Source organism: Epinephelus fuscoguttatus, linkage group LG21 (assembly GCF_011397635.1).
Source record: "Epinephelus fuscoguttatus linkage group LG21, E.fuscoguttatus.final_Chr_v1".
NCBI classification, from domain to species: Eukaryota; Metazoa; Chordata; class Actinopteri; order Perciformes; family Serranidae; genus Epinephelus; species Epinephelus fuscoguttatus.
In genome coordinates this window covers 25184514-25205771 of record NC_064772.1, presented here as the reverse complement: position 1 = coordinate 25205771, position 21258 = coordinate 25184514, and the positions used below count along the sequence as shown (strand labels likewise).

General features: G+C 41.5%; 1 protein-coding gene across 1 annotated transcript in view; it reads left to right on the top strand.

The window, feature by feature from the left end:
- Window positions 1–21258, top strand: part of cntnap2a (contactin associated protein 2a) — a 462042-nt gene that overhangs the window by 164547 nt on the left and 276237 nt on the right. The window contains exon 2 of the mRNA XM_049564641.1: window positions 20186–20296. Within this exon, the coding sequence (XP_049420598.1) occupies window positions 20186–20296 (111 nt within the window). The remainder of the gene's footprint in view (window positions 1–20185; window positions 20297–21258) is intronic.

Below are 21258 nucleotides of genomic sequence, written 5' to 3'. Positions count from 1 at the left end.
AAACACTCTCATTCTCTGTCTCTCTGCCAAACGCTCTGGAATTCTAACCTACCATTCCTTTGTGCTCACTCTCAAACACACACCTGTGCACATATTCATACACACTCTTCTGAAGGTAGAGTGTATCAGTGAGAGACAGAGGGTTATGCTTCACGCAGCCCTGAGCAGATCGGTCCTGGTTGAGAGTTCACTGAATCAGGCAGGTATAACTGATCTGACCTGGCACCACGCGGGCACATCAAACAGCCACACATATTGCCACAGGGTGACAGGGACAAAAATGTGATGAACTGTTGATAAAGTTTTGATACAGAGTGTGAGAGAAGCACATTTTCATGTTTTAAAATATAGTGCACGTGAATGGGCACCGTGTGACATTGACTGTGTCTGCAAGTTTTTATTTGAACTAAAAGTTCCATTAGGAGAAAAGTAATGCAGCTGCCTGATTATAAGTGTGCTGCAAGTGCACTTGAATACTCTCTCATTGTCCATGCGCTTGACCTATTTCTTTGTATTGGTCATGGCTGTAATTAGTAAGATCTAATCTTTGTCTCCCACTTTAAATGTTGCCCCTTCCCTCTTACTGTCCCTCCTATCTACTTTGTGTTTCTCTCCCTGTCCCTCAACTACAATTAGATGAATTCATCTGCCCCTCTGCCCATCATTGCTTTCCAAATCTGCATCAAAAAACACCAGAGAAGTCCGACCAGGGGGGCCATTCTGTCACCACAGACCTCCCATAAACCAGCCCGAGGCTCCATGGATTACCGATGACACAGAGAATCAGTCATCCTGAGTAGCCCTTTAATTACTGGGATAAATAATAGATGAAGTTATACAGCAGACCCACAAGGGTTTATTGAGCTGGCCGGGCTAACAGAATGTTAGACCGAGGAGGGTCCGTGGTTACATTATTGGGCAAACTGAAAAAGTGTTGGCCGATGTTACGTACGACAAACCGACTGCAAGGACTTGATTAGGAGAGTGAGAACTGCTGCCAGATGATTTCAGGATTATTTTGAAGGAGGAAGTAGTAATAGAGATGGGACATGGAGACTGAGAGGTCGGTCTCCACTGAAGTATTTTATGTAAATTATAATCTTTTAAATTGTCAATTGCCACACTAGTGAAAAGTGGCTTTTGACATTCTGAAATGTTTGCTGAGACCAAATGTTGGTTGTAAAATAACCGTTCCAACACATCTCATAAAGCACCCACTGATGGCTGTAATAGTTGTTGCATTTCAATCCTGCCAAATGTGTTTCTTAGTTTTTGTCTTCAGACAGCGTGAAATATGGCCAATGTTAACTACAATGTCAGCTTGTCCAGCATTGATCATTGTCTCCATTTGTTTTGTTTTGTGTTCTGATGAAACTATAGTCTACGTTTTATAACTTGACACGTTGGAAGCATTTCTTGTTTTTGCAGCATCTCAAAAGTTAGTTCAAATCTCACTTGACAGATTTAAATGTAGAGGGAGGCAGGAAAGAAAAGGTACATGTGCATGCGAGTGAGCGTGCACGCAGTTGGATGTCTGTCTTTATGTGTGGTTGCTTCATCCAAAACATCTCATTATGCGCTTGGTCTGTGCACACATTGGCACAGGGCACCAGATCTGTTGACAAAAATTGTTTGGTGAGGGTTCCAAGACATGAAAAATGAATCTGGACCAAAAAATTTAGATTAACAGCTCAAGCAAAGAGCTGGCAGGCCTGGGGGTGGTGGTGGGTAGTTGGAGGGTGGTCCGGAAAGGCAGGGGATGGTTGAAAGAGAAATAAGCCAGAGTGAAAGTGTATAGAGTGAATGAGCAGCATGAGAAGACTTTTTTTTTAAAATAAATAAAATCTTCTAAGACGGAGAGAGGGAAAGAAATTGCTAATTGCATTTTAAAATTCACCCACTCACGTATAAACTCACAGAAAAAATTGTGAGGAAAGATATACAGAAGGGTGTAAGAAGTATGAGAGACATGAATAGATAGAGAGTATAATAACAAGGTACCTCACCCCCAGGCAAAGTGAGTCAGATTCCACGTACACACCATATACATTTCAAAACCGAGAGAAGGAGTCAGGAGAAGCATTTCACCTTCCTTTAAAAACTCAGTTGAAAAACAGCCAATATTTGTAACCAAGAGTAGAACTGAGATGGAAATTTCAGTAGAAAAACTGCACGAAAAGGTATTTTTACCCCCTGCAAAACCTTCATTACCAGAATAAATGTACTTAAGCAACGGGGAAATTACCAACATTTTAAAACCTCTATTCCTGATGAGATTTCTTTGAAAATATGATAACCTCTTCTTACCTCTCTCCCTTTTTCCACAGAACACATTTCACATTTAAAAAAGTTAGCACCTTGTCATAGAGTTAAATGGTCATTTTAATTCCCAGTGCAGTATTGTGTGAATGGAAATTGAATGGGCTCTCACCCCGGGGTCTAGATGATTGTTATTCACTCCACTGCCATCCGCTATTTCATGCCACAAGGCTTTGGGAGCCCTGTGCTGAGAGGTATGTATGGTAACTTTGTACTGGAAATACAGTTATACAGGGTGTGTAACCAGATACACACTGGACACACACACAAAACTTTGATATGTGTGATTTGGATAATGTGAAGGAAATGTTGTGTCAGGAAAATTGTTTCTTATCAAGTAAAGCAGATATTCATGCTGTTTATGTCAGCACACTGTCCATTGTCAGAAAAAACACATTGCAATTTTCATTGACATAGAATAAACATAACAGCAATTTGTTTTGGTGTTTTCACTTCTTTTAGCGTCGCTCAGCACTTGACTACAGAAGAATGAAGTTCCAATCTGTCACTGTTGCATCTTTTGTAAAAAGTGTGTCTGTTATGTCCTTTATTCTTCCTTTGATTTGAGAAGTGAGCTCCAGGCAGCTTTGTGAAAGTGTATCTGTCGCTTGTTGGACTGTGATGTGTTCATAAGCTGTGGGAGCTTCCAAGACTTGAAGGTCACCTGCTCAACAAAGCCTTTTGAATACAAAACGGGCCCAAAACCACTTCGTTCTCTTTAAACAGTGCGGTACTGTTCGGCAGATGGCATTCAAGTTATTAAAGGTGCCCTGTGGAGTTTTCTTGAAAACAAACAAAAGTTTTAATTGCATTCGGTGTTACTCTCCAAACCACTTTGTGTGTATCCTTGAGGTCTAACAAACATGTCGAGTGCATTTTCTTCTTTATAAAACATTTACAAAGCCAACGTATTTTAAATCCAGCCGTGTTTACCTCAATGTTTCCTAGCTTGCATTCTTCTTCCTTGCCCTTGTTGGTGCATTGCAGCATGTTGTGGCACATTACCGTCACTTGTAGATGAGGGAAATACTGTAAAACTTTTTAAAGAACTGTTTATCACACATCTTTATGCACATGCAGAAGACAAAGTGTAGCAGTCTGCCATAAATACTGTTTATATTTCTTTTAAAATAAATGCTAAATTCACACCCCAGTTACACTTCCCTTGTTCGTCCAATTAAAGTCTGGCAGTCAGCAGTGTATCTGTTCTTCTTATAAATAGTGATGAAAAAAGCAAGATGGCAGCATGCCATATCACTGTGGAAGAAGCTCAGAGTGTCTCGCAGTGTGTACCTGTAGTAGCGTCAGTGGCGTATCCCTGGCCTCGTGTGGCAGGAGGAATTTCCTGGAGCTGCATACACTTCACCACAGGCCTCCAAGCAACCCTAGACCTCAGCGACAAGTAGACATTTGCCCTGCTACTTTCCTGTGTGCACAAAGACAATCAGCTGCTACTCAGTAAGCATTCACACACTCTCACACACCAATGGAACAGCCATCAGGAGCGATTTGGGTTCAGTATCTTGCCCAAAAATACTTTGACTAGTGGTGTGAAGAAGCTGGGGATTGAACCACCTATCTTCCAATCAGTGAAAGACCTGCTTTACCTCAGCCACAGCTGCCTCGTAGTGCTACTAGAGGTCTAAACTCTACATGGAACCTTAAAAGCTTTTTGTAATACTAATTAGGGACCCTATTGTTTGCTGCATGTTCTTCTTCTTCTTCTTCTTCCGAGGAAATCATACTTCCCATGTGCGAAAAATCACCAAACTTTTCATAAAGGTCCAGTCCCATGCCAGATTGCCTCAGCAATTTGTGAAGCTACATGTGACATTTCTGTTTGCCAATTAGCTCAGTGAGATAGAGGATGGTTCTTGGTGTTGAAGATTGTGAGTCAAGCCTCAGCTTGTGGAACATTTCCATATGAGAAATCTACCCAAACTTTTCATAAAGGTCCAGTCCCATCATGCCAGATGTCCTCAACTGGAAACACAAGACAATAGTCCTGATGGTGGCGCTACAGCAAGCCTCTAAATTTCAAAACTTTGAAAATTCGTAACAAATCAACCATATGTGCTACAGCTTTGGAATTTTCACTTTGAAATTTGCTTTTCCATGGCATGGATGGCAACTGTCTGACACCCTGATGCTTGGCTTAGTCAATTTGTGAAGCCACATGAACTGTCACTTGCCAATTAGCTCAGTGAGCTAGAAGACGGACCTCAGTCTCAGAAGTTGTGAGTTCAAGCCTCAGCTAAGGCAGAACGGACATTCTAATGTGACAGTCCTATGTTCAGGCATCATGCTATGTGGATTAGAGACTATAATAATTATGATCCAGGTGGTTTTGCGGAGAGACAAATACTCTTTATCAACACTTTTCCCTGTTATCCCTTGTCTCTTGTCCCTGTTTATTTGGCTTAGCTATCGGTCAATATGCAGAGTCTATCCAATAGCTACTTTTACATTTTAAAAAATGTTTTCATCTTTGTCACCATGGATAATGTTTAGCTTGAAGCTAGATCAGGCCAGTTTGTTCATAATTGCTAGCAGTTAATGTTATTCTTACTTTCTTGTTCTTGAGTTTTTTCTGTCCTTTGTATATTATGAGTCTGATCACTTCAGCCGCTCATCCACAATTTGAAGGACATGCCATAATTATATGATGTAACTTCTATGTTGTGATATGCTTTGTTTTAGTGTGTGTGTTGCTCAGAATTGCCTAATTTTACTTAAAATTGCCCGGCCCGACCATTGCTTTGCAGCAGCTATAATTTTTATTTAATTTATAAGACATAGGTACAGCACTGACCCTGCTGAAGTGTCCATGACTACCACACGCCGTACAATGAGTCATGCTAGTGTTTACTTCACAAGTTTTGTTTTAGAGTGAAGACACTGGCAAATGGTGGGAACAGCCATCTGTAATGCCAATTACTGAGGCCTTTTCGATGCTGCGGAACATCTGTTAATTTGTGTACTATAGCTCTTTGTGAAGCCCACTAGGGAGCTGCTGTCGTGCAATTCCAGGTGTACATGACAACACGCGTATGTAACCGCTTGCTAATTAGCAAATGGCCATTTGACCGGTTTTTAAACTCTTTCTCTGTGACCCCACGGAAAAGAGGAGCAACATCGATCTGTTTTTTAAGCAATTTTGTAATTGGAGTTGTTTTAATTTGCCAGATTTGACAACTTGAAGAATTTGATCTGGCTGGATCATGCTGATATATTACAAGACAGTTATTAAGTGCAGGTGGTTCATAGGTATCTTGTGTCAGAGGGTGTCAGCTATCTGATGCTCTAGCTTACACTAATAGCACCAGCAGAAATCAAATGTTCTATGTTAATGGTTTGTTGACATCAATATTTTCATAGACTGACAAGTTAAAGAGTCCTTTATTTCCAATGATAATCAAAAATTAGTTTACATACTGGCTTCTGCCGGCAGAATCAGCTACAGCACTTCATCTCCTCCTGCAGAAGAAAACCGTTCACAGACTGATGGAGCTCATCAGACAAAAATAACTGAAATGGACTATATTGAGTTTATAAATATTACAGAAGAAATGAGGGCACTGCAGAATGCTTCTACAGCACAATATAGTTAAAGACCATCTCTCAATCTGCTCCAGATGGACTTTGTCAAACTGAAGCATACATGTGGGCAAAAATGGAAAACAGAAAAGCAGAGGCCCACGCTGCTCCCAGCCACACCAGAGACCAAAGGCATGAGCAGACGGAGACTCTCACACTCACTGGCAGTTTGGAGAGTCAGACCGCATCTCCATGCAGCTGTTGGCACTTTTGACAGCTTCCACTGTGTTCATGACTTGAGTCCAGAAAAAGCCCCCAGGTCCCCAAACTTCAGCATTCAGTGTTGTTGAGAGGACAGACTTGACAGCACCATACCAAAACTGGTTTCACAGTTATTAAATAAAGATAGCAGAGTTTTGTGTTGTGTTTTTTGCTGTCCTGCTTAGCAGTCTGACAAAGAATACTGAATGTTCTTCACCGGCTGACTGACTCACTGACCCCTTTGTTAAAACATGCATGCAAAAGGTAAGACTTTGGTAGTCTTGCTTAAAGATCTGGGGCCTCATTTATAAAACCTGGCGTAGGATCCATACTAAAAGTTTACCTACGCTGAAAAGCTGAAAAGTGCGTAAGCAAAAAAAAAGTCGGATTTATAAAACCATGCCTACGCACACCTGCAAGCACTTTCCCTTTATAAATCACAGTCCAACCGGAAAGTTGCGCAGCAGGATTTGATTCATGTCCCTCCCTCTCCACACCCACAATTCACCATGTATGGTCATGCAAATTACCTCATGAATGTGTTTTGCATATAAATAGGCATGATGGATCCACTGCATTTCACGCTGAATCATGGCAGCAACCAGAAGAAAGAGGAACTTTTCTGAGACAGAGATCGAGGTGCTAGTGGATGAGGTGTCAGCGAGACGGGAAACTTTATTCGGCGGCCATTCAAGTGGCATTACCAACAAACGAAAAGCCACTGAATGGCACGCTGTGGCCACGGCAGTAAGCGCGGCTGGCACAGAGCGCAGTGTCGCCGAAATAAAAAAGAAGTGGTCGGATTTAAAGGTGGAGGCAAAAAAAAAAAGTGGCTTTGCACCGCCGGAGCATGGCGGCTACAGGTGGGTCCAGAAAACACATGAAACATGCACATGTGGTGAAAGTTCTGAAGCACTGAGGGATGGCTGTGATATCCCAGACCTATTCGCACAGGATTTATTATTAATTTCTATTTCCTGAATAGAACAGAAATCTATAAATTGAATTTATATCAATAGACAATAAAAGAAATAGGCATACCTGTCGGATAATTCCCTCTGGAACAAGCCCGTTGCTAGGAAACCAACGCTGTCAGCACTTTAATGTGTGCCGGTATGGCGCGGTTCCGGTGGGTTGGTCGCTCTAAAATTGGACTCAATTCAGCAATCAGATCCAAGAGCAAGGCTCTAGGTAGTCTGAAACGGCTTATTAGCCAGTCATCATCATGAGCCAGGAAATCTTCCCGATCTCGGAATACCCTCTCCAGTCGGATCCGTCCATTGGCATGGTCTTCGAGAAGTGCAAGTGCATCCATTGTGCCTTATTGCGCACGGCTGCCACTGAATGGCTATTTATATGCGCTCTTTCCATTAACCAGTCGTTCTCACCTTGTCACAATTGTCTCCAAAATGTGCTTAAGCAAGGTCTGTAGTTTGCTTAAAGTTACGCACATTCCTACGCTAGTCTTTTTTTTTATAAATCCCAATTCTTGCGTAAGAAGTTGCGTACGCACTTCCAAGCCCGGTTTTGTGCGTAAGCAAGCTTTATAAATGAGGCCCCTGATATGTACCGTTTCCCATTGTAATGTCTAAAACGACTCTGGACCTTTGTTGAATATTTTGTTGAGTTGTGTTCTTGCATTATCTAAAAAGTTTCCAACAACATTCAAACCATGAGAAATCTGCATTTCATTTAGTCGCCTGTCAATAGCAAATATACAGTTGTCAATATACAGTATCAATAAAATATTAATACAAGTATATATATACAGTGCTGGATGAAATATCTGTGCAGAATCTATATGAGTTCATTGGGAAAAGTCTGTGAGTGTGTATCTGTGTGTGTGCGTGTGGGGTGGGTGCAAAGTAAAGCTTCCTGGAGGTGAGGTGGTGAGGGCAGGAGCATTGGATTGGATCTCTTGATCAGTCTGGTGGCCTGAGGATAAAAAGTCTTCCTCAGCCTTACCGTTCTGCATTTTAACACTTCTGTGCCTCCTGCCAGAGGGCACAAGTGTGTTGGGGGTGGGTGGAGTTTTCGGTAGTGCTGCAGGCTCTTCTATAGCTCTCCGGTGGTAGATGTATGGAGATATGGTTGGGGTGTCCTGAGGATCTTCCCAGCAGTCTTTATCATTCTCTGCAAGCATTTGCAGTTCATGATGGTGCTGGTCTCATACCACACAGTGATGCAGCTGGTCAAGATGCTCTTTGTGATGCAACTGTAGAAGCTGCTGAAAATCCTCAGTGATGTGCTGAATTACCTCAGTCTCCTTAGAAAGTAAAGCCCCTGTGGTGATTTCTCAACCATCTGGGTGGTGTTACAGTACATCACTGATATGGACACCTAGGGATTAAAACCTCTCCACTACCAACTCACAGATTTTCAGCGTCGAGGTGGTCTCCTCTTCTTCCTCATGTCCACCATCATCTCCTTGGTCTTGTCCATGTTAAGAGAGAGGTTGTTCCTGTCGCACCAGGTCAACAGACTTGCCAACTCTCTCCTGTATAGCATTTTGTCACCCTCAGTGATCAGACCAGTGACTGTGGTGTCGTCAGCAAATTTCAGGATAGTGTCGTCCTTGTGTGAGGTGACACGCTCGTAGGTGAATTGTGTGCAGAGCATGGGACTAAGGACACATCCTTGCGGGGGTGCCAGTGTTCATCATGCCATTGTTTGAGATTAGAGCTGTGATTCTGACAGATTGCAGTCTGCCAGTGAGAAAATCTAACAGCAAGTCACAGACAGTGTTGTGCATATTGAAACTTAACAAGAGCTTCACAAGTAGTTCAAATTCATAGTTCACAATTTGAATTTCAAACTCACTCTGCAGTTCCAAAAAGTTAACTAGTTTACATTTATGCCTTGCATTTTTTTTTTGTTTTTTCACTTTTATTTCTGGAAAAAAAAAAAAAAATCTTGTTATCATCATTCACTCGAAAATATTTCCCAAGACTGGTTGGATGCTTTGACTAGATGTGTCGTTTCAAATTCATTGCAGATGTGGCTGACGTTTAGACTTGTTTTTCAGACCTGGCAGCCACAATTTGCATAAAAATGTGTTTTCATGTAATCTGTCACTGATTCGAATATCCACATGAACTGGCTTCAGCAGTTGCGTTGCCTGCCTGTGTTATGTCAGCATGCTGGGTGCCATAAAATGAGCATCGTTAACTGTAGCAAGAGTGAATAATGCTCACATTCAAGTTAATCAGTTGCAATCTGATGTGTTCAGTTCACCAAAAATATGAGTATATTGAATGAATGCACTCTTTTAGCATGTTCGGGCACAGCACTGGCCACAGAATGTGGGGCCCAGTCTGAGGGTGCAAGGTTTGTTTGTTAGGACTGTATTAAAGGCTGTAATTGCTGAAGAACATTAAGCGTCTTTATTTTCCAGGTGGGAGAGGGCTTCATGCGGAGCTGCAGAGATAGTGTCCTCTGTGGATCTGTTGGGGTGGTACACATACTGTGGGGGTCAGGTGTATTACTCTGGATTTTGACAACCACCCTCTCAAAGTGCTTCATTGTGGTTAAAGTGAGTACAGCTGGCCTGTAGTCATTCAGACGAGTGGCTGGGTTCCTTTTAGGCACTGGGATGATAGTGGTAATTTTAAAGCAGGTTGGGACTGTGGCCTGTGGAGAGGACAAGTTAAAGATGGAGGTGAAAACAGTCAGTTCTGTGGCACACGTCTTGAGGGCCTGCCCAGGATTTTGTCTGGGCCAGGACCATGTGTGCATCAGCTGCTAAAAAGTAAGTGGGGGTTCCTGCGTGTTCTGAGTGCGTGAGAGCACAGTGACAATAACAGTAATGCAGCATTTTTTCTGCCACATAGCATATTTTTTTTCATTAATTGCATGCCATTTTGCAACACAGTAATCAAGTAGAACCCTTATTGATATGATATTTCAATATCGATCCAGCTTACTACAGTGTGCTAGTACAACAATTGCCTCATGGCAGGTACCAAGCTTGTGTGTGTATCAACATTATAACATTACAGTTGTTTTTCATACATTGGATTATTTGTGGCAGCCGGCAACAATATCATCACTGACTGCCACGTTTTGATTTTCTACTGTATTTTCAGCCCCTCCTTGGCGCACTCTTGCTCTCTCTCTGTTTATCAGACCACAAATGACATGAGCTATGAGAAAAGCTTAATGAGATGAGCTAGCTAGCTAGAGCACTCTACGGTTCACACAAAGGAGACTACTTTATTGGGGGGAGAGCGTGCCGCAGCTCCACAGATGGATTTTCAGCAACTCAAGTTTAGCTTATCCAAACCCCAGCACCAGGTGGCCAGCAGCAGTGCTGGGTCTAACCTCTGTAACTGCAGCAACAGAAAGTTTTCTGATATGGCAGTCCTTATGTTCCCACTGGTCAGATACAGAGTCTAATTCTGTGGGAAACACCGTTCAACATGCTCCTTTAGCATGATTGTTTGACCAGTTGTTTTGACCAATGACTGAATTTACCATATAACATTAGCTACAGTAGCTCTATGAGTAGTGAACTCATCTGATGCTAATGGTGAGTTAGCAAGTTAACGTGAATCAACATAATTTGAATAAAACTAAATTTCCATGAGTTACTTCAGATACATTTTCATTGGCAATGGTGGTTGTTTCACAATGACACCTATTCCCATGATCACATGTCATCATCAAAGTCAGTCATTGTTATTGTTTTGATTGAGTGACCCCTAGTGGCAGAAATTACATATTGTAGATTGAAGAAGTCCATCCAAATATCTTTTTTTCTATTCTGGTGATATTCAAATTATGCATTCAGTATTAGGCCTTTGTGCTAAGTACTTGTAAACTGTCTCTGTCAGGGCTATTTTCCTGCAATGCCAGTGTGGCAGGTACGGCAATTCATTAAAGGAGTTCACGCCTGCCAGTTTTCCATGTTATTATGCCACGTCCTGGATGCCAAAATGTAGCTTTGTGGCTGCAATCTGTCATTTTATGCCAACTGATCTTTAGGATGTCATGAATTTCACCCTGAATGTATTATGCTCTATTTGTATCCAACTCCCTTTAGCTCCAGAGATGTGGCAGCGATGTAAAGCTCTTTGAACAAGCTGGCCAAACCCTGTCTATCCATGGCTCTGCTCCCAAATGGTGGCAGCCAGCTGACACATCTCGTGGTTGCTATTTTTCCACATCCTAGTTATTTACCTAGCTGGAAATGTCACTAAGAAGGCTTTGGTAGGCAGCCATTTTCCTTTGCTCTCACCTCCTGTCTTCTCTCTCTCTCTTCCCTGTTTTTCATCTTATCTATCTCTTTCTCTCACTGCACCTACCTGTTTCTCCTCTCTTATCATACCATCATGTGTAAAACTAACTGTCTCTTGCTCTCTGGGGAAAAGGCTGACATTTGCGCTCGGATATTGTAGTCATTTGCTTGCCCTAAAGAACATGAACATACAGAACCCTACTTTGCACTTCAGACATGGACAAATATCAGGATCTCGCACTCGAGACCTGAGCATGTGACCATGTGTTCTGAATCCATCCATGCGTTCTATCTTTCTTATGTGACACTGAGCAAGCTTGCGCTATGTAAGGTGTTTTGCACATATAACCATGTGCATTTGTGTAAGTTTGTGTCACTACTTCATTTATATACTCATAATCTATTATTCCTTTCTATTACAAGAGCACAGTACAGTATGTGTGCTGCAGCAGGTGGTTTTGTGATATATCAGTGAATTATTGATGGTTATGAACCTAGATCTAGTTCCCTCTGTCCTGTGTGGGAAGCGTTGTGCTGCTATTTAATCATCTCGAAGCAATAAATCACTTAGGTGTTACTACTTTTGGTACAGGTACATTCTTAAAAATGGGAAAATGGACGATGACAGATTTACTGCCAGTAATTTCAAGGTCGTATCCTAACCCAAATTCCCTACTCAGCTCTAAAAGTCCAAACATTTAGCAAGGTACCAAGGTATCCTGGTAGAGATTGTCGTTTCATTTTTCTGCAGGTTTACATTTGTTATGAGTGACCAAATTGGATATAGAAACTTAAAGGCAACCTTCCAGTGTTATGATTACTGTGTACTATTCATTGTCCTGAAATGTACAGCAAAAAATGTTCCTAATAAATGTGAAATATGGGCCCTAAGTCTACAAATACACACAATTCAGTGAAAACAAATGATAATAATAACAAATAAAAGCGTACTATAGACTGTACAATCCTAAAACCACAAAATACTGCACTGTTCTTCTCTGACTTGTCACAAATTTTGCCCTCATTACAAAAGCAACCAACATTTCTCTCTTCACTGCTGACTAGACTAACATCCCTGTCAGTAAAGACTGAAAATGGAAAGTGTGGTTCTAACCATGCTTAAAAGTCATTAGATGTTGTGTAATGCTCAGTGCACCCCACAACAAAGAGCAATACAAACATATGTCTTATCTTACAATGTCGTCTTTGTTGACAACTATATTCTTAAAGGAAGTACACAAAGATTTCTGCTTTCCCCATTCATAACGGAATGACCTTTCTACAGTCAGGTTTGCTTTTGTGTGTGTGTGTGTGTGTGTGTGTGTGTGTGTGTGTGTGTGTGTGTGTGTGTGTGTGTGTGTGTGCGCGCGCGCGCATCTCTGTACCAGCACACTGTACAGAAGATTGTACACTACAGACAACCTTTTGTTGTCACTCATTATTGAAGGCCTTCAGGTTTGACAAAGGAACTTGCACAACTACGATGATGAACTGTGCTGCAGGTCGATAGAAACTTTGGCCTTCACTCCTATGTCCAGTTTGTATTAGAAAGTATCATATTAAAGACATCAACAGTCCTCTTCCTGAAAAGTTTCATAAGTTGTAGCTGCTACATTTTTCCTTGCTAGTTTCATCTTTTAAAGTTCGACTCAAGGCTTCCAAACATTGGAAAGTGAAATAGGAGAGTGCAGTAGTCTCTGTGTGCACTCTATCCGTAGGGTACATTGTTTCACACTCAGGCTCAATAGTAAAGCAATAAATTGCTGAGGTTTTGAAGCCATTCAATTTCATTGTGGGAAAATAACTGAGATCCTGACCTCATCATTGAGTAATGTGAAGAGTTGAATTAAAGTGGGCTTTTGTGCATTAGGGCTGATGGAACATACTTTAAGGAGATGATTAAAACCTGAATAGAAAAAAAATATAATACTAATCAAATGTTGCAATTACTGTTTGAATGTATGTTATTTCCGTTTTCTGTAAATGTATTGGCTTACGTTAGCGAATCTCGCCCTTCTTGCCTTGGCCTTTCAAAATCTAAATGCTTTTGTGACGTCTGATGAACAAGGTGCATTCGTAAACAGTCACTCTGAGCACCAGAGCACACTCTGGATGGATGGAGAAGGAGCAGTAGTGCGCACAGTGAATGTCCTTCACCATTCACAAATTCATATAGACTTACAACACTATTTCTTTGAACAACAGGGCTCTCATTTCAGACTAGAGCATCAATCTCACATTCAATGTGCTAGCAGTAATCTCTAACATTACAGTGTCAGAAATGGCAGAAAGTGATGCACCCACAAAGATCACCACCCCTGACTATTTAAGAAGCAATGTGAGATCGAAAATGGTCATTTAATTTGACAAGTTAATGTTATTCATTTTGTGCCAAAGCTTAATTATTAGTTAGCAAGAAAGCTTACCCTGGAAATCCAGAGTTCTCGCGAGAACACAATTTGAATTTGCTCAGTGAGTCACTCTGGCAATCAGTAATGATGCTCATCACCCATGCCGTTGGAGCTGAGCTGCACCAATCACATCGGTGTATCTGATATAGGCGAGCCGGAGGCAAGCTAAACAGATGACAACAGCGCTGCGACGACGAAGTCCGGAATCAGTCAGTAAACATTGCAAGATGGCTACGGATGAACACCAGTTGTTTGAAACGGCTTTGGCCGCTGCAATGAACGAGTTAGACTTGGCTTTTTCTCTAAAAGAGGAACAGAAGACAGCACTCGAATCTTTACTTTGCAAGAAGGACATTTTTGCTGTTTTGCCAACCGGATACGGCAAGAGTCTAATCTACCAGTTAGCTCCGGTGGTAGCGCTCTGGATACTTCACCCCGTGTATTGTTCTGATTGGTCGTAGTGTTATCCAATTGTGTGCAGTGATATTTTCAAATGCATGTTTGGTGCCGCCCCTTGACTTGGGCCATTTTCATTACTCATAGCCAGACCCTAAATCTTTCTAGATTTGGGTCTGGATTTCCAGGCTAAAGAAAGCTATCACCGATTGGTAATTCCAAGGGTTTTTTGGTAATGTTGGAATGTCCTCTAGTGGACAGAACCTATAACAACCACATTCTGATAGTAGCATTAGCCTGTGTAAGCTATACTGTGTATAGGTAGATGTTAACATCTTAATAATGGGCTAAATTTAGGCATTCAAACTTTGAATATGAGTTGATGACAAGAATTAAATTTGAAGAGGATTATAGAGAAAGACTGACAGATCTACTGTAGGTCAAAAACCAAAGTTGCAGTCCAACTACAGATTTCGCTCTGACGGTTCTGATATGAAAATTAAACATTTTATTGGCAAATTAATTTAGTCAAAACCAAATGATCCTTAAAAGGCTCAAAATCGTATTATACTCTTAAATTATATCCATGTGTCATACATCATGATACAAAAGTATTGTGGCTCTATTTGCCAGTGGTTCCCACATTATTCCGAGCAGCATGTTATAGATTGAACTGGGAGTCGAACTGATTCCCCTTGGGTTCTTATGTACAGAACAGAAGCAAGCAGACATGTAATTTCAATATTGAATAGGCTCAATACTGTATAATGCACAAGGCAAGGTATGATATCACATGTGTGATTATTAAGAAACAAGAACAGAAGGAGACTTGGGAATCAGCACGACTGGTAACAGCACCACGGAGAAGAAAGAAGATGAACAGATAGCAGTGAAAACAGGATAAGGTGTTGGCAGCTAAACAGACCCCCCTCATTTAACTGTCAAACATGTATGCAGTTGGGTTTTTTTTTTGTTTTTTTTAGATGAGCTGATGTTAATGCAGACTGCTTAATGCACAAGTACTGTCATAGTAAAATCAATGCAAGCTGCATGGGGGCAAAATATATTTAAATCTAATCAGTCACTTTATAAATGAAGCCACTAATACGATAACACTGCCTCAGGAGGGGATGCCATTATCACAATTAGGGACCTTCATTTCAAGAGCTTTATGTGATAATGGCCGGATATATTTGGGTGTCTGATTTTACAGGCAAAGCACATTTTCACCCAAGCATGTTTTCACACATAATCCAGCCAGTGGTGTGCTCATATATATTTTTTTCAATATCATTTGTAACTTGTAAAGTGAGCATTAGCTGGTTGATTACAGTAGTCATTTTTTTTTATCATGTGATTACTTAAATCCTTTCACATAGCCGTTTTACCCTCATCAGAGAGTTAAGAGGGCTCTGAGGAAATAACTTGAGGCACTGTAGAAATGCACTATATTTTTCTCCACACTTCCACACCCCCATTCCTTTAAAATCTACTTTCTCTCCATTAACTCCACTCTGCAGTTCCATTCATTCCTTCCCTCTCAGCAGTTATTCTATGCAATTCTATGTCTTTGCGCGTGCGTGCGTGTGTGTGTGTGTGTGTGTGAGTGAGTGTGTGACCGACAAAGCATGTTCATGTGCAGCTGGAGGAAGTCATTGCTGAGAAACCTATAGAGGTACTCTTGAGACTGAAGCTGCAGGAAAGGCATTGTGTGTGCATGTGTGTGAATGAATAAGAGCCAGCCTGACTGCATCAGTTTCAGCGAAAGTGTTTGTATCTCTGTGGATCAGCACCGGAGGGTTAACGTGTGGAAGCACACGTGTGTATGTGAGTGAAACAGTCTTAATGTGTGTGTGTGTGTGTGTGTGTGTGTGTGTGTGTGTGTGTGTGTGTATTTGTGTGTGTGGGAGATGGAGGGTCTTTTTTTCATAAATTAAGGTGCAAGAATAATTTCCGAGACACTTGAGCATGACCCAAAGATTCTTCCCAATTTCATGACCAGATGCTGCTGCATGAGAGGTGCAGCTATGGCACAGTTTCAAAAGAGATAAGCAGGAACACATCACTAGGTGTGCTGGCATGAGTCACATCCAATGACATCAGCTCATCTAAGTCCTTTTAGGCACCGCACTCCCTTGCATGGGATACAAACAGTTTTATAACAGAGAAGAGAGCCAGGCCGCCTTCTGCCATAAGAAGCAGATGTTCCTACTTGCAAGGTGCACTGGCAAACATATCAGTATTACCCCTCATGCCCAAATATACACACATGCTTTATGACACAGCCCAAGAGGATGCAGGTATAATTTTTTCTTGATAAAATTTACATTGCACAGCTCCATTTCTTTGACCATTCTCCTCCTCTGCCGTACATCACTGTGCATTTCAGTGGTGGTGAGCCAGTTCCCTAATGCTTGCCAGTGGATTTTACTACTACACCAGAGCAAGGTCAATGTGCCAGAAACCTTATTACTTTTTGTGTGTGTTTATAAAGGAGACCCTGTGTGTCAGAGTGTGTATCTCCTGTCAAAACAGGCACTGATGTAAAATATGAACCTCACTTACACGCCAGGAGGGAGGCTGCAGACCATTTCCCCTACCATACAGAAACACACGCTCACACAAACACTCATACATTATCAGGCTTAGATGATGTTATTTTTTTTCCTCCTGTGAGTCCACCTGTGTCACAAAGTAATACGTCTAGCAAGCCAACAGCCCAAGAAGGCTGTTGGCTTTGACTTTCACCCACAGTGCATTGTACACGTGCACAGCAGCACAAACAATTCTCTTTGTTCTAGATCTAACGCTACTTCATATACACTCAAACACATGCACACTAACACCATGAGGCATGACAGAGAGCTATTGACCGCCCATACTCGGCCTGACAGACCATTCACAATTTTTCTCTGTGTGAAACCTTATGTAGGAAGAGGTGAGTGTATGAGTGAGTGAAAGAAATGTGATTTCATGACTGTGTGTATGTCAGGAATATATATATTTGTGGATTTGTTGTAGATGATTTTCACCGCCTTTTTGTGTCTCATTCATACTGTATACTAGTGTAGTCGCTTCCTTGCATTTCTTTCGAGAGTGCCAGGAGTCGGGAGTTGACATTGAGGTCGGCATGGACTGAGCAGCACTACGGCGTGTTTCTGACTATTTTCCTCATGGCTGCTCTAAGTCATTGGATCAACAGTTCATTGAGCTTGACAGGTGGATATATGTACCTGGACTCACGTCTGGATGATTTCATTACATTCAGTGTAATGTAACCATCGTGAAGCGGTTTTATTTCCCATTAAAATAGTCTCTCCTTTTAAAGGTGATGGCTAACTTGCACAAATGAGCAAACCTACATTTTACAACCGACGTCAGGAGTAGGAGAATAAAACAGGACAGCACAGACAGTCTTACACAAAAAAAGCAGTGCCTCTGTGTTTAGTAGCACGACTCTCGCCTTGATGACCTTGATCACAGTTGAGCTTGTATCACATATGGCCATAGTAATTGGAATACACCCCAAACTGTCCAACAGCAAGAGATGATTTAGGACTTTAGTGTCCTCTATTTATCTGCTGTTTTTATACTGAACAGTCATTACGGTAAGACCTATGACTGGTCACAACATGCCAACCAAAAGTCTTCCACAATGTCGACTGGTCTACAGGCAGTCACCACCCATTCAACAAGCACTGTAGTTAACTTATTCAGTTTCATTTCAGGTCTATGGCGATTTGCTCACTTCAAAATAGTGCTTGAACTCAAAGTACTTCAGTGATATTTTAATTCCGTTCGACACAATGGTGCATATTACTTCTGGCTTGTCAGCTGAGCTGTTTGGGAGCTTTTAAAAATGAATTGAGTGATTGAAAAGCACAGTGGTATGGTTGGTATTTTCCATCACTGCTGCAGCAGGAAGCTTGAAGCCACTGCGGTGGCAGGGTGCATCAGATGAACACAATAGCAGAATGTGATTAACGCCAGTATTAAATAAACGGTGTTATGTTTGGACCTAATTGCATTGCAGCCCTACATAAGACATAAAGAAATTAAGACATAAAAAAGGCAGCAGCTCAGCGATGCAGTGTTTAGTATTGTCACCTCACAGTAGAAGGGTCCAAACCCAGGGTGGAGGCTTCAAACTCTGAAAGTGGGGGAGCCCCTCTGTGCAGAGTTTGGACATGTTTTTCCTCGTGTCAGCAGATTTCCTCTGGGTGCTCCAGCTTCCTCCTACAGTCCAAAGACATGCAGGTTAATCGGTGACTCTAAATTGCCCGTAAGTGTGAATGGTTGTCTCTGTCTATGTGTCAGCCCTGTGATAGTCTGGTGACCTGTCCAGGGTGTACCCTGCCTCTCACGTAATGTCAGCTGGGATAGGCTCCAGCCCCCCCCCGAAACCCCCAACAGGATCAGTGGTCATGGAAAATGAATGAATAAATGAATGAATAAAGAGGCAATATAACAGGGCAAATTTAAGTAGAATTTAAACGGATTAATACAAATTAAAATAGACTATTTAAATTAATAGAATAAAGCAAACAGTAGAATAAAAATGTCTGTGTAGCTCCAGCGCATGACAACATTAAATATGAATCAGTCGTCCCAAATTTAGCTCAATAAAATGTAGTGGCTAACAAAAAAGTCCTGATTTAAAAGAACTGTGGGTTGAAGCACACTTCAAGTTTTCTGGGACTTTGTTCCAAACACGTGGTGCACTAACACTGAATGCAGCTTCTCCATGTCCATGTGTAGTTTAGACTGTGGCAGAAGTAAGCAGCCTGTCCCAGCCTCATAACGCAGAAGCATACAGAGATGTATTTTGGTCTGATACACCATTCAGTGCTTTATAAACCAACAGCAGAATCTTAAAGCCATTTCTGGCTTGGTTTGTGGTCCTTCACAGCAGCGCCTGAAGCTGACATTTGACTGTTTTTATTTGGGTCCAAAGACAAATATTTCAGTTTTATGTTTGATTAATTTAAGGTCCAGTGTGTAGCATGTAGCGGCATCTAGCAGTGAGGTTGCATGAAAGAGGACCTGCTCCATATGTGATATAATTGTACAATCTAAGGTAACAAAAACAGTATTCTTAGTTTAGGGTGATTAAAAACAAATAAAACATAGGCTAGTTGTGAATAGTATACAACCTCTGCTGATACTTGCCCCTGAATCCTACACACTGAACCTTTAACTAAAGAAACATTTGGCACATCCAACTATTGATTCATTTAATGCACTTACTCATTGCCTGTATGGGACCGTAGTTCCCTTGTGATATCTTTCTATAAATCTGTCATCTGCATAATGATGGCAGCATAAATGAGCCAGAATAAGACAGATCAGAGCCTTGATGGTTAAATCTGATTGTGTGTAGCCTAATCTGATCGGGGCACTCCAGGGTTTAACTTACTTAACTTATCTGTTTCTCTTTTCCTCTTTTTAAAATCAATTATGCATCCGTCTACAAGACCAGATTGCTTGATACAGTGGATATTTTGCAGTACACTCTTCAGATTGCCAGTGAAGTCAACAATGTTATGAATGCCCCTGCGGTTCAAGTCTGACTGACCTGACTTAGTTGTTGACCCACAAACAGCTTCCCTCAACCTCCAGCTTGGCCCGCGTTTCGGCTCCTGTGAGCAAGTCTCTTTCTGACAATGAACTGAGTGAAATCATCTGGAAAAGACAAGACTTCAGATTTTTCAGATGAGAGTACTTGAATTGAGTTTAAGGAGATCTTATCCTAGAAATCATTTATTTAACATTTCATTAACAATGTTGTGGTTTTCGAATTTGCTGAGAACTACTTCAACCACATGGACTTAGATAAATGTATGTTTAGCATCGATGCATATTCTCTAATGAATTTAAATTACACTAATGTGCCCCATTTTCTGTTTTTGTTCTCTCATTCCTCTTCTTTCTTTCCATTTTCCCTCTCTCCTACTTTCTCTTCTCCTCTTCTGACTCTCTTATTTCTCTCTCCCTCGGTCTCTCGATATTCTTTCCCTCTCCACAGAGAAGTGTGACGAGGCTCTAGCCTCTCCTCTGCCTCACACAGCCTTCACCAGCTCGTCTGTCTTCTCCAATGGATATGCACCTGGATATGCCAAGCTCAACAGGAGAGGAGGTAAACACACACACATGCACAACTATACACAGAAAAAGCTGCTCGTGTGCATGCACCCACACACACACATGATTGATGTACATACTGCAGACTGAGGACAAAGCAAATATGCAATTCAGGTACATGTACATACACCCTTATGAATGATTTTACAGATGACACACTGAAAGGTGAATGTCCAAGCCTTGTGACATGATTCAGTGCTTCACAGCTGCTGCCCTCCTCCTCCTCCTCCTCACTTTCTCCTCTCTCTCCTTTCCCGCTACTTCCTCTCTATATTCTCCCTTCCCCCTCTCAGCTCCAGTCATTATCTCAGTGACTCAGACTGGAGCTCATTTCCACATCAGTCCACAGCAGACAGAGATAGGGCCAGACAATTACACCCTCCTATGTTTATACAATTAATAATTCATACTTTTCCATCTAATATAGTCACACTACAGCTGAGGCAACAAAGCTCAGGGCTGGCAAATAAACGCAAGTTAATCTGGTGTGTTTAATCATACCAATAGAATTATTGGTGAGAGAGGACAGGACTGCCCCTCCTTTAACAATAACACCCACCAACAAGAGGCGAAGGAAGAGACGAGGGGAAGAAATGGAAACCAACATGTAAATGACAGTAATAATGGATGAGTGCACTCTCTCCCCTCATGCTCTCTTTTATTCAGTCTCCTCGAGGATGGAGCTCCCTGAGGAGCATGTAATAGTTAAAGCATATAAATCCAGTTCCTTAGGGATTGTTGTTGTACATTAAAGCTGGAGTATAGACACAGTGTTCAGTGCACTTACACAAGGTCTAATTAAGTCACTCTTTAGCGTCATATTTTCATCCCATGAATGAAATAAAGCTGTAACTAAAGTTTGTGGAGAACCGGTGTGAAAGTAATTTTACAGACAGAAATTTCCATTGTTATCATCAACTCACATGCTGTTTTGTACAAACTTGACTTTAAACAGAC